This window comes from Sebastes fasciatus, chromosome 20 (assembly GCF_043250625.1).
Source record: "Sebastes fasciatus isolate fSebFas1 chromosome 20, fSebFas1.pri, whole genome shotgun sequence".
NCBI lineage: Eukaryota > Metazoa > Chordata > Actinopteri > Perciformes > Sebastidae > Sebastes > Sebastes fasciatus.
The window spans coordinates 9221747-9236103 of NC_133814.1; the positions used below are offsets into that span (position 1 = coordinate 9221747).

At 42.3% G+C, this 14357-nt stretch overlaps 1 protein-coding gene and 1 long non-coding RNA gene across 2 annotated transcripts in view; one reads left to right on the forward strand and one right to left on the reverse strand.

Moving 5' to 3' along the window:
• Positions 1 to 14357, reverse strand: part of LOC141758653 (uncharacterized) — a 209563-nt gene that overhangs the window by 96717 nt on the left and 98489 nt on the right. The gene's annotated exons all lie outside the window — the stretch shown is intronic.
• Positions 1 to 14357, forward strand: part of jmjd1cb (jumonji domain containing 1Cb) — a 125566-nt gene that overhangs the window by 42186 nt on the left and 69023 nt on the right. Inside the window, exon 2 of the mRNA XM_074620255.1 lies at positions 12945 to 13166. Coding sequence (XP_074476356.1) covers positions 12945 to 13166 — 222 coding nt within the window. The remainder of the gene's footprint in view (positions 1 to 12944; positions 13167 to 14357) is intronic.

Consider the following 14357-nt stretch of genomic DNA (forward strand, 5'->3'; position numbering starts at 1 on the left):
TTTGTTGGTGTTGGTCTGCATTAAAAAGGTTATGGACCAGCCCAGTAACATTAAGTTGAATATATATTTACTGTAGGGCTGTCAGTCAATTAAAATATTTAATAGTGATTAATGGCATGTTGTTCCATAGTTAATCACTATTAATTGCATTATTGTCCATAGTTGAAAAACACCACCACATACTTCTAGAAGCTCGTGGGTACCCATAGAACACATATTTATTCACATATCTTGAGGTCAGAGGTCAAGGCACCCCTTTTAAAATGGCCATGCCAGTTTTTCCTCGCCAAAATTTAGCGTAAGTTTGGTGCGTTATTTAACCTCCTTTACGACAAGCTAGTATGACATGGTTGGTACCAATGGATTCTTTAGGTTTTTTTTAGTTTCATATATGAAACTGAACCCTGCTACAATCTAAAAATCCGTATGTTTTCTAGTTTCATATATTGCATTAATGCGTTAAAGAAATTAGTGGCGTTAAAACGAATTTGCGCTGACAAGTTATTATCATGTTAACTTTGACAGCCCTAATTTACTGATAAATAAAACAGCTGGTATGTATTTATTGAGCAAAAGTTTGAGATATTTTGATTTATCTCTACCTGATCCAATTCATTTGTTTAACCTTCACATCTATTCACTGTGACTAATGACCTGTGATAGCTAAGCAAACATTGAGCAGAATTGCAGTGCCATGAGAAAATGTGGACACGTATTGAAGATACAACCGATTTCAGCCTGAAATCCGAGGTTCAGAGGAAGAGCTTGAGTTAGTATTTTCCTTGTATTGCGTCTACAACAACACTGTGCTATTTTTGGATGTGCCTTTTCCTTCCCTCTCTTCCTCTCACCTCTCCCTCCTTCCTCTCTCCTGGGCCCACACATCCTTGGTATGGAGGAGATGAAGGAGGAATAAAGGAGCGGGAAAGCTGGGTCACATCACTCTGCTCAAGGCTGTTTACTTTGCCTTTCTCTCTCTCTCTCTCTTCCTCACCCTCCATCTTTCTCTGTTTATCTCTTTTTCTGTCTGCCAAGTTTTTTTTTCTTTCTCTCTCCTTCTCACTAACTTTCCCCCTTTTCCACATATCCATTCTCTCAAATCTCCGTACTGCGTTGCTCGTCTTCACACTTTGTATCGTTCTTGCCATCTTGTGTCTGCTCTGGTTCCCATGTGGGTTTGACAGAGTGAGGGAGAGAGAGAGAGAGAGAGAGATGACCTTGTAGAAGAGGGGATGTCTCTTCATGCTGTCATTGGCTATTACTTCAGCTCATCTGCTCTCTTATTCTATCTCTCTCCTTCACATTACTTCCACCCCAGTGAGCCTCCACAACAGAGCCACTCTGTCTCTGTTGGGTTGGAGCTTTAACCTGCTTAGACCATTTTAAGCTCATCTTTTTTTAGTCTTGTTTAACTGCATTTTTTATCAGTTTGGTGGTTTATCAGAAACATTATGAATCTCATCCTGACCTCAACGGTCTGCATGTGTTGCTTCGCTTTACAGCATTACCTGTGGACTTTGACACTCTGATGAAATAGGTGAAAGTTGATAATGGAATCTTTAACAATAGCTTTGGAATAAACATGTACGAGGAGGTGTCATTCTTCACATTCTCAGAAGTAAAAAATGATTACATAGTCCTAAAATACTATATGTAAATATGATGAGCTGGAGTTTTTACATCTCTAATCTGTGTAATCCGGGTTAAGAAGTCCTGATTCTGGGGAAATTTAATATAGTAGAGGGAAGTTGGGGGTTGATGGACTGATACAGAACATTGGATGCAAGAATTTTGAACTACAAAAGGCTATTTTGTTGTGAGAAAGTGTGCTTTTAAGGTGCAAACTGTGCACACTGTAAACATGTCAAAATGTCTAATTCGCAACAATAGAGCGAAGCAAACCTTTTTGCGCGACACGTTTACATACAAAGTCGATGCAAAGAGGCAAATAGACTCAAATTTATGGCGGTTGACACAAATGGCGAAAAAAGCAAATGATGTGACTTTTGCGGGTTCACGACGCATCATTCCCATTTTTGCGGGAGTTGAAATATTTCAACGGGAGTGAGAAATTCACTTGACGTTGTGTTGCGAAAGCTTATCAGCGTTGAGATCCTTCTCCTGTCGTCAATGACGTCCTGACGTTGTTGAATCAGAAATGGAGGAAAAAAATCTTTTATGTGTCTGTGGTCACCCAGAGCTACAATAGTACATCATCGGTGTATAAACCACAGACTGTCTATGGTAGAAACAACAATGTCACTGCGGTATTTATGCCTTGATGACTTTATCTTGAGTGTTGATGGAGCAGCTGCATAGCCTGGCACTGATCAATACAAACTCCATTCAGAAAACAAGCAATTTAAAAGTTTTTACAAATCCATCATTATGTAGTTATTTCGGCATCATTTTTATCTGTTTATTGCATTAAATCACAGCACAATCTGTTTATTTTGGGTTCATAGCGCAGTAGTGACGCGTGGCTTGTTAGATACAGTCCATGCAATGGCACTGTTTGTGAATACAGTTCGCCGCCGGGTGATGTGATGAACCCAGACACGATGACGTTTGTTTTTTGTGACATATCTGGGACTTCCACAACTTACAAAGCAGCAACAGTGGTTATTACTTCCATGGTTGATGACGGAAATGGCGGAAAGAAAAGTTGTTGTTATCTATGGAGACAAGCTCCTTCTCCTCTCCTGCACGTCTAGCGCGAATGAACACAAATCATATCCAACATAAAAGCTGAAAGCAATTGATCCGTCATTTAAAGCACAAGAGAACAGCTGAAATGTGATTCTTGTTTCAGTTTGGAGGTGGAGGTGTGCAAGAAAAATTTCATGTACTTCAACATCCACTCTGTTTGCATACTGTTTTTTTGTTAATTTATTATTAATCCCTGATGATCCGCCTCGAGTATTTTGAGAAAAACAAAATTTTACAAGATTACATTTGAACACACCCAATGGCTTGAACGCATCAAAATGTAACTCAATGCAACCTCTGTACGTTAGCTCCGTTATTTAGCCAAGCAGGACTGTGCTGCCCACCGGCTGCTAACAGCTAACGTAAACTAGCTCTCCTCCTGCTGATTTCGACATGGATTTATTGCTCACAATGTAGCATTATCAGGGACATTTCTATAGTTGCAGCGACGACAGGACGCCGTAGTCCTGAGCCGTGACGGTACTGTAGAAAAATGAGTACTGTCACATTTTCAGAATTTTTGACGTCGACTTGGTACCGAAGTATCGGTCCTCGTGGCATCTAACCATGCATGATTATCCTTGCATCCAACACTGCCATCCCTCCATCCCTTCCTCCATCCCTTGATCATCCCTCTTTCTCTCTGCCTCTCTGTCTCCCTTTGTCCTCATTCATCTGCATGTCTTCTCATTGAACAATTGTCCTGCCATTCTCCCTTGTAGCAATTTCGGTAGTAATGAAACCTCACATACACACACACACACACACACACACACACACACACACACACACACACACACACACACACACACCGTATCTCTCTGAGTCCCTGTGTTTTATATTAGGAGGGAACATCATAGCAGCCTTACTTGAATGTCTTTTTGCGTGATGAGATTTCTCTCTCTCTGTCTGGCTGTTTGAGTCTTTTTTGCCTGTTGGTAATTGCAGGGGAAAGCCAGCCAGCATCCCAGCGACTCAGAATCGGCTTCATATATATTATATACCTCTGGGGGACCATCTCTCTATCAGTGTGTGTCTCTCACCCTCTCTCTCTCTCTCTGTATCTCCTCCACTGATTGATATTCTGTAGCAGTAGAAAGCAGCAGCAGCAGCAGCATCATTTGGTCCGTTGTCAGGGAAGGGGAGCCTTGGTTACGGCGTTGTCAACCTGGTTGCCGTTGCGGTAGGCTAGTCACTCAGTTTCCAGGCAGCTTGACTCTCCTCTTTTTGTGTTCATCTCATCCAGCCTCCTTTTTTTCTGCCCTAATCCTTTTTGCCCTTAGTTGTATTTGACATTTGTCATTCTCCATCACTGGGTACAGATGATGCTCTCATCTTCATTTCCTCTTTGTTCTTGACATCACATCTTTTCCCTTTTCCTTTCCTCGTTCTTTCCTTTAGTTCCGTTTCATCCTCCTCGTCATCATTTCTTCTCCTTCGTGCTTAATCTTTCTGTCACCGGTGATGCTTTCCTCTTCATCATTTTCATCTTCCTCTCCTCTATTTCTTGCCTCTTTGTCTGTTTCCTCCCCCATGCCATTGAATCCATTTCTCTCATCATCTCATTCCTCTATTTTTATTGCTCTTTCATTCATTGTAGAATCAGATTTATCATCTTTCCTCCTTTAGACATTTTGTTTTTAAAAATAACGATCAAATGAAGCTCTTCTAATTATCAGCAGTTTCAGACTTTCATTTGTTTCATTTTGCCTTGTGTTTTCTTGTCCTCCTGTGTCCTTTTACAACCAGCACACACCACTTTCCTTCATTAAAGTCCCCTGCTTTTCGCTCTGATTGCATTTTTAATCAAGTCTTACTTAGTGTTTCCTTTATGCTTCTCTTTTCACCCTATTTTCCCTTTTTAATTAGACATTCTCATCCGTCATCCATTCCCTCTTCTTTATTTATCTTTTGTTACGTAATTAGTTCTTTGTTTTGTTCCTCCTTATTATCCACTCTCCTTTTCTCTGATGGTTTGCCTCTTCTCAGGACCTGCAGGTCTGTGCTCTTGACAATTTCACACAAGCACAAGAGTGACTTGTCTTTGTCAGACTCAGCTGCGGTCTTTATCTCTGCTTTTTGTGTCGTTTTCGCTCCCTCCCTTGTCTCTAACGGTGGCTCTGGGAGTAAATGTCGTATGCCACTCGGCCACTCCTGCGCCCTATCCATCAGGACTTGTTGATTCATAACTGATACAAAGTGCCAGTATACTGTGCCAGTACAGGCAGTTTGCGGCAGCAGAAAAACCCACTGGAATATAAAGTATGATGCTGATGACACTTCCTGTTTGTTTGAAATGAATACATTTGGTAATTGCTTACATGCCCCAAGATCCTGTGTGTCTTATTCCAAGCTGAAGATACATGTCCGTCAACAGTCAAAGCAGCAGCAGAAGAGATATCTTGTGTTCCCTTGTATAGGTCAAGCTCTAAAACACGGGTTCCTTCATTTCCCACAATGCAACCTGTAGCATCTTTCCCTGACTGATAAACACGCATCTTTCATACCTCCAGTTTGTAACACAAGCTTTTTGTTATAGATATGCAGTCTCCCGGGGTTATAGTGGCCCACGGCACTCTGGTTCAAAACCTTTGTTGCATGTCACCCCCCATATTTCTAACAGTGACATAAGCCAATAATAGATTTATGTCCCTGAAACAACATGCAAATGTACCGCAAAGAAGTTATGTTTTTATGTTAGTGTTTTTATTCATTTTACTACTGTTAAACAAATTAATAGTAGTATGTGTTTGTGCAAGGAAACAAATAATGATACATTTAAAAGAGCTATAGCCCTAATAATTTCTCTCATATTAAGTCCTGCCCTTGACCAAAGAAACTCTTTGACTTATCGATAAGTTAATTTAATCGACAGATCTGTAGAACTGAGTTTCTCCACAAAGAATCACACTTTAAATCTTGTGTTTACCAGAGATGTGCTCATAAGCTTCTTGAAAATAAATCATTCAGCATGAAAAAAGCATAAAAACCGACTGATCGACTATCTCAGAAATCTCAGTCGACTAAGACCAAAACGACCGATTAGTCGACTAATCGACTAAGAAGGGGGCAGCCCTAGTCTGAATATTGACGATAATCCCTTTAATGTCAAATGCAGGGTTTGTTTGTGGTGACGCTGCGTCTGATGTAACATGTCCTCCAGCAGGAGTAGCAGTGTTTCTATTCCTGAAAATAATGGTGGGCTTCATATACTTCGCCTAGTTGTAATTTTGTGTGTGCGCGCTTCTTGTTCTGTGTGTGCGAGGCAGAAGGGTGGTGGGGCTGTGGGTAGGGGGGGTAAAGGGGATAGAGGAGTCTCTTTTAGCCCGGCTAGTCTACATGTTTTCTGTGCAGTCAAGCTCAATAAATCAGATTAGAGCTTTTGGAGAGCAGGATAGAGCTTACTGTGTGTGTGTGTGGACCGGACTTACAGCAGTGCAAGACTGAGGGACAGACAGAGAGAGAGAGAGAGAGAGAGAGAGAGAGAGAAAAGGAAAAGGAGGAGGACTATGTAGCTGCTTATTAACCTTATTAAATCACCATAAAGGATTAAAGGGGCTTGTTGGGCTGGAGACACAACAACTTCATTGCTGCAGAATGAAAGTAAGGCTCGTGACCTGACCTGATTGATTCATCACATCTAGGTCACTCTCAGTGAAATAAAAAGAGAAAGGATTATAACACACTTTTTCACTTGCAATTGTATCATGCAAATCACAATATAAAGAAAGCACACAGACAGAGCGATGGGCTGCAAACACACAAATAGTAGCAGTGCACGCAAATAAGTTGTCTTTGTCTTCATATTAATGTTGTCTCCCAGTATTTGAGTCCTCTCAGTGGAAATAGTCCCAGCCTCTGTCCTCGTCTCCTCTGTATGGTTATGTGTTTTCTCCATCTCTCTCTGGCGCTCTATTTAAAAGGCAGATTCCGCTGCTCCGTCGGTATTGGTTGTTTGCTTTCATGCCTCGTGCTCATTGGCTGCCAGCGGCCTCCAGTGCAGCCAGCCAGAAAGCTGCTCTGCAGCCGTTAGTGATGGGCAGATTATACACCGCACATTCACATACACTCATGTATACAGTCATATACTGTACAATATATATATACACAGCACATCGATGTACGTGCGCATCACATACACATTGACTGTGCACAGCCTCCTCACTTCATGACTAATTTCCGCTCTTTCCTCTGTGTCTCTGGCCTTCTATCGGCTGTTGTTCTTCACTTCACACTCGAGGCCTGTAGCTGTACAAACATCTCAACTCCATTTCTCATTCCTCAAGGGTGGTGCACTCACTTGCTGGGTGTCCCACCTTGTGATTTTAAGGGAATTATAGAAATGGAAGGGCTGAATAGAGATGGCAAAAATGTGGTACCCATTTCTCTGTTTTATGCATGTTTATTAATGCATTCTTAAGGCATAATGTCACGGTTTAGTATAGGAGGAAAGTGTTGATAATACATTTAAATAAGTAATAACACTTCACAACAGTTGAGTAGTGGCTTTGGACATTCTGAAATGACAATATAAGAGTGGGGACTATTGTTATTTAGTGAAGTAAAGTTACGTTCTCCCCTTCGGGTTTCATTCTAGTAGGGCTGTCCCGAATACCATTTTTTGGGCTTCAAAGCTTCGGAGGCAAATGTTCGAAGGTATTCAAGGCTTCGCAGCGCAGCGCAGTGCAGTGCAGAGCAGAGCAGAGCAACAGGCTGACATGTTCTTCTGTCTGTATGTCTCCATATCCCCTGTTCCAGTGGGGTTAACGATAGCGTTAATTGGTTAAAATGCTTAATGTCGGTTAACGGTTAATTATTAACATCCCTAAATGGCATTGATGCTGCTGACACTCTGTTGAACAATAAGTGGTCTCAGTGAGAGGTGACAATTCCACGTATTATCATCGGGAGTGCTGCTACAGATACTGGGGCCCCTAAAAAAAGGTCTCTGTGGGGCCCTTGTCTAGCTCGGGGGCTCCCGAATCATTCTGCCACAACCACACAAACACAGGGTTCGTATGGGATGACCTGAGTCTGTGGTCGGCTTCATTCTTGTGTCGAGGTCGGTGTCTTTAATTGTTGCTATGAGCAGGTGACACCCAGCCAGCCTGTAGTGATGCTGAGAGCTCATATTGCTAATATCAGATGCTGTACAGTGTTTCAAGTATGGCACCTGCTCTCCTTTGTTCTCTCTGTCTCTTATTTCTGCTCCTCACTGTGGCTGATAGAAGCCTACTGATTCAGAGCCGTGGTTGTGTGTGTGTGTGTCCATGGCCAATGCTCACTGCTATCTCCTGTTACTATAGCAACAGAGTTTTTTTTCCCATTCCTATCATGTGTATGTTTTTCTCGACTGAATACTCGGTGTACTCTGTGTGTAGACAGACTACAGTATCATCCTCGCTCTGGACGTGTCAAGGTTATTAATAGGCTCGCCGGTAGTAATCAGTGCATGCAGATGGTTTGCACTGACAGTGGGACACAATCTATAGTTGTGTTCCTCACTTCTCATTGCATCCCTAATCATGCATGTGTACTGTATGTGGTCGTAATCTGTATGCAGATGAATACACGTGAACCAGTACAAATGCTATGCAGTCAGCAGAAACAAAGACATGGCACACAGACGCAGTTATTTAAACCACTTGCTGCTGTGCATGTGTGTGTAGTGTTTTTTTTCTTTTGTTCACCTATCGGAGATCTACGAGAGCTTTAAAGGATCAAGACGTGTCATAGAGCTGCTGCTGCTGCTACTCCAGTACACATGCACACAGACATGAAGTGATTGACACAACAGGTTTAACAGGAATGTCTCACTCTCCCTGTCATCCTCTCTCCTCTTGTGCCCGACAGAGAGGCGGAGTGTCACATCAGCAGATTGTACAGAGATAGACGAGACTGGCTGCAGTGTTAAGGGCACACTATTCATATTTTAATGATAAGGAGGAGGATTTTAGCCGTCACAAAAAAATCTAATTGATCGGGTGCAGTATTTTTCATTTGGAGTGTCGTCTGTGCATCAAAATTGGGTGCTCGCAGTTAAACCGTCGAACCGTTCACAGGCGTTTTGAGTCTGGGTAACAGTGTGTAGCTACAAAGATGGACGGGGGGTGAGACTTTCCCTCATGGTGAAAGAGATAGAATTAACTAAAAGTGTAATCCTGGTGGAGGGTTATGGCCGATATAATGCATTGACACTGTTTACATGTTACAGAAATAATGTGGTCAATAATTAAAGGTCCAGTGTGTAACATTTCGGGGGATCTATTAGTTATGAATATATTATATTCCATTTCTGCTATGTTTTCATTAGTGTATAATCACCCGAAACTAGGAATCATGTTTTAGTTAGCTTAGAATGAGCCCTTCAGATCTACACAGGGAGCGTCTCACATTACTGCGGTCTTGGAAACGGAGGAGTGAGCAGAGGGGTGTTCACACTGTCCTTTTTTAAGTATTACTTGGGATCATATTAGGGATTGTATTCTGATAATACCATGTCAGTATGTGATTTTGCGTACACTTTCCATATTGTGATATTTATCTATTTTGAAACAAAATTCTCCATATCACCATGATATTGACTTCAACCATATTGCATATAAAAAACGTTATGCACAAAGACCTTGCAGGAGACCAATGCGAAAATTTGCAATACGGAGCAAAACAGAATTATTTATGTGGGTGCGATGGATAGCGTTAGTCCAAAGTGGGGCTAATGAATGATTGACATTAGGAAGAAGCTATCGTTTAGCTGCCTCGAGCACAATCACTTCTGTCTAATCTTTAGTACATCCTTTGTTTTGTGATCAGTACCTACCATCTCAGATTCCAAGCTGTTCTGCACCTGCCATAATCTATCTTTAATTTCCGCATCTCTGTATTCTTTTATTGCTTTATTGTGAAGTGCTTTACGGAGTGAATGTTTATCAGATGCCATTTTCAATGATGACGTTTGCTCGGACGGTGGCTCTTGCCTTTTGACAGATGTGAAAAAAATGCAGAAATCAAACCCATTCAACCTTTAATGACGGACGAAAGTTTAGGAGCCGGTTTGTAAATGTATAAAAAGCAGCATATAAAGCTTTATAGTGAGTTTCAGCTCCTTGTTTAGCTGTCCAATCTGTAACTTTACTGTTTACCGCTCTCATAGTGTTGTTTTCAGCAGCAGCAGGCAGCTGTTTTCAGAGATGAAGGTGGACCCAAATGCCACTCCTAATGAATGATAATGTTGCTCCGTAACTGCTGGATCTATAAATACACAATGGTGATTGTTTGACATTGTATGTGTTCCATAGTGCGGGTGTATAGGGGCCGGCTGGAAGCAGCGATGGTGGCTAGTTCTATGTTTGTTGTCTGTGTTCTTTTTTTTCGGCCCTGGCAGACTCGGCTCAGCCCTATAATTCCCTGTCCCTACATGGCCTGTCATTGGCCCCGGGCCAACGGGCAACAGTTAGTGTCAGGCTGAGTTTTAATGGCTCGCGCTGATATACAGGCTGGGCAGAATATGAAAGTGTGCATATGCACGTGTGTCTGTATTTGTGTGTATCCTGTTTATTTGTGGCAGTACTGCTAGTTTAGACTCTTACAAGAGTTTTGCCTGTATAGAGAATTGAAAGCCAATTGTTTTTTATTAAAACTGGCCCATTTCAACAACACAGACGCGGTGTGTAAAGAAATGTGGGGGCGTCTTGTAGTGATTATTACATTTCATAAAATGGTCAGGCAACTGCTCCATGAGACTGACAAATGATGGGCGTAAAAAAATGCTTCAAAAATCTGAGCCGGTATGGATTGCCATACTGTTATTAAAGAGACGGATGATTTAAAAATGTGTCTAAAATACCAATTACAATGCAAACAGTCTTCACTCTGTTCAGTGTTGTTCTTACTGAGAGGGACTCTGCCGCATAATGAGCAGCTCAATTAGCATTTCTCCCCATCTCGTTCCTTTTTCAAGCCCACAAAACAGGACCTTGTTTACTCCAAAGTGTGGCCAGCAGTGTCGTGTTGAAACTCAAAACAAAATAACTTTCGGAGTATGTTTTAAGGACATCCAATTAGTGTCCCTTTTTTTAGAATCGCTCTCTTTTATTTTTGGGATGTGAAAATCTTTAAAAATACAAGCCTTTATTTTTTTAAATAATAATCAACACATGACACGAGGCTGACCCTAAATGACATGAGGCTGAAAGAATAAGCTGATAGTTAAAGTGAAATTAATGAGAAATGCTAATGACACTCAGCTGAACTGAAACAGAGACTGAGGCAGTGACAGATAGAGGTTAACCTCTGTTGTCTGGCATGAATTAGAGATGAAAGGATGGATAAAGGATGGTAGAGCATGTGAGAGGGATAGATTAGATCAGATGAGTGTGGAGGGAGGGAGCCGTGTCCTGGAATGACTTCTATTGATACAAAATAGACTGACTGGAATGGACAGACAGCAGTCATCAGCGGGGACGGAGGTGGAGAGAGAGAGACGGGTCGCAACATGAAGGATAGATGGAGGGAACGGTAAACAGATGGTGGTAATGCACATATAGACTGCTGCAGTAACACTAAACAAAGGAGGACAGACTGAGGTAGCTGCCTCTGTGCCTGCTGGCGGGGAGTGATCACTCAGTTGACTGCAGTAGTGCATTATGGGAGAGGGGGAGGGTGGGAAGCTGACTGAGGAGAGATACACCCGTTGATCCCTCTTCCTCTCCGCCTATGGATGGAAGAGTGGGGGAGGGCTGAGTTATAGGAGGAAGATCAGACAGAGGAGGGAGTGATGAAGGCTACATCCACACTAATATGTTTTCCTTTTATAACAAAAATGATCTGCGTGTTTTAGCACCGTTTCAGAAATAATCTCCGTCCATACCATCACACCTATATCACATGACCATTCATGCAAACTGGGCATGTGCGTGCCGGTGTAAACGGGAAGCAGATTTGTCTACTCTGCCATTGGTTGCTTAGTTACAGAAAATGCAACGGAGTATTATTGTACTTCCTATAATAAAAGGTCTTGTTTGATACTCTATTTTTTCCCATACACGCACTCAAACAGAGATTTAGTGGGAAAAAGTTTAATTTTCAAACAGTTACAAGGTTGCCCTCACACATCAAACTTACTTGAAAGATAAACAGTTACAAATCAAAGTTTTACTACATTATGGGTCAAGAAATGTGGTCAACGCACGTCTTACTCGTTTCCCCCGGTTTCCTTTACGTTTTCTTTGTGAACTTCACAATCGTTGTGCAGAACAAAATAAGCACAGATAACAAAAGGAAAGTCCTCTGTTTATGTCCATCGCCCTCCTCCAAGACGCCGCTTCAAACGTCTGCTGGTAACGCTGCTGGACACACCGCTCGCAAATCGCTCCAATAATAGCTTGCGTCCTGCGCATGTAGGCAGTAGTGGCATTGTAAAATGCAGAATTTAACTGCACAACAGCTGCTAGCACGGCCAACAAGGTCAGTAACGCCTGTAATTCGTCATCCATGTCGCACGGTAATCACAGTAGGGGTGCGACGAATCAGGAAAGGAAACATCATGACTGATGAGACCCAATCAACAAGCGAACGTGGGTGTCTGCGTCATCGTTTTCAAAGGTGTCCGTTTCTGTCCGTCCCGCAAGTTTTAAGACTAAAACGGCGTCGGCAACCTCTCCCTTTTAGGGGTTCTAAAACGGCGGTGATGTGTGGACGCTAGGCATAAAGGTAGCAAAAGTTACGTGTTTTTAAATGAAAACATATTAGTGTGGATGTAGCAGAAGAAAGGAAGATGGCTAATACCCAGCCACACACACACACACACACTCACAGTCTTGCACTCATGAAAGTGTAGTTGTTGACTCTGTGATCAAACTGCATTTAATGCTATCAAAGAGCTGCTGGTGCTTCACTCGCACAACCCAAACCTTTGTTTTTAGTTCATATGCAGTTGGATTGTGTGTTTCAAAAGTACCCAGGAGTCCTATGTGTTTTTAACAGTGTGTTTTATATGTACAGCATCTGTGTTAATGTGCATACTTCTGGACACTTCGATTTTCATATGTACAAATAATTCTTCTTCTTCTCCTGCACTGTAGAAAGAATTGATATAATAATGCAGCTGTGTTCTCAGTCTAATACTAGTCCAATAGGCAGGTCTAATCTATGTCTAAAATGTGAAACCCGACTGTACTCCTAATTGCTTAGGTTTGTGATGTTGTTATTGATAATTGTCTTTCTGTGTGCTGCAGGTATATGTGGAGTTTGACGACCAGGAGTGGGAGAAGAGAGAGTGGGTGAAGGTCTATGAGGATTTCCAGCTGTTTCTACTGGAGCACCAGCTGGTCTGGGCCAAGAGGAAGGAGGGAGGAGGAGGAGGAGGAGGAGGAGGAGGAGGAGGAGCAGGAGCAGGTGGAGGAGCAGGAGGCGTGCTGCAGGCAACCAAGGCCAAACACATACAGTGGCCTGCCCTGGTAAGACCTTTGTTTTCTATTTATAGGCTGGACACCATAATAGAAACAGGCAGCCATGTGACCACACCGCATTCTTCATCCTCACTTTGTGTTGCTACATTTCTGTGTGTCTGTGGTCATTTCTTTGTGTGAGTGGTTACTGGGTGGCAGCCCTGCTGTGTTTACCAGCTGCTCTGTGTTGGGCTGTATCTACTGAGCTTCTAAAGGCCACCGTTTTTATCCTCGTTGTGAGGGACTTGGTTTGGAATGTTGACTCTTCTCCACTTTTTTAAGTCATCGTGTTGTTTTTGGATTAATTCCTCTGTAGCTGAGATACTGGACATGTTAGCCTCAAGGAACCCAACAACCATTTAAAACACTTGGGTGCCTTACCTGCGTGTCCACTGGAAGAACCAGTCTTCAGTTGTTCTATCTTAATCTATTTCAAAATCGTAAAAAAATTGCAATACATACTGTATGTGAATCGATTTTTTCCCCACCCCTATCAGATACAAGATATTGCTACCAGTTTGAAAGGCACCTAAAGCAGAATAAAGGCTTCACATTTGATGTGTGTGTTCAGAAGTATGTCTTTGATTTGAGTTGTAGGGAAGTAATCTATATTGATTTAGATAAGAAAGGATCTGATTTGAGGTTAATGGTTAAACTTGGAGGTAACCTAAGGATACTGACTGAGGGCTGTGACTGACTGTGGGTGTAAAGTTGCAGTTGAAACCACAGTTAAATGTATTTGTCTGATAGTGGTCTTAATAGGAACACCACACTCTGTCGTATCTGTGTGTGTGCGTGTTGTTATCGGTGAACACATCTGCATTGTGATGCCGAGTCTGCTCTGTGTCTCTGTGTCATCTCACACACACACACACACACACACATGCTTTGTTGTGGTGCCAGTGTGGTTCCTGTGGTGTTTTTGTTGTCATCCGTATGTCACACTATTCCTCACATGCACACTGTACACACTGTACACACAGTGAGCTGACAGTGGTGTGTGTGTGTGGTCATGCTTCTGCTGAAGCAGTGTGGGTGTGTGTTGTGAACTCCTACAGAGTCTGTTGGAGCTAAATGTTTTGTGTATCTGTGCCTCACTGCTTCTTAAATGTTTGACATTGATGGCATTTAGTTTTGGACTGTTTGCCCGACAGCGGCTGCGAGTGTGTGCGTGGAAATGTGATTCACTGTTTTGATTAT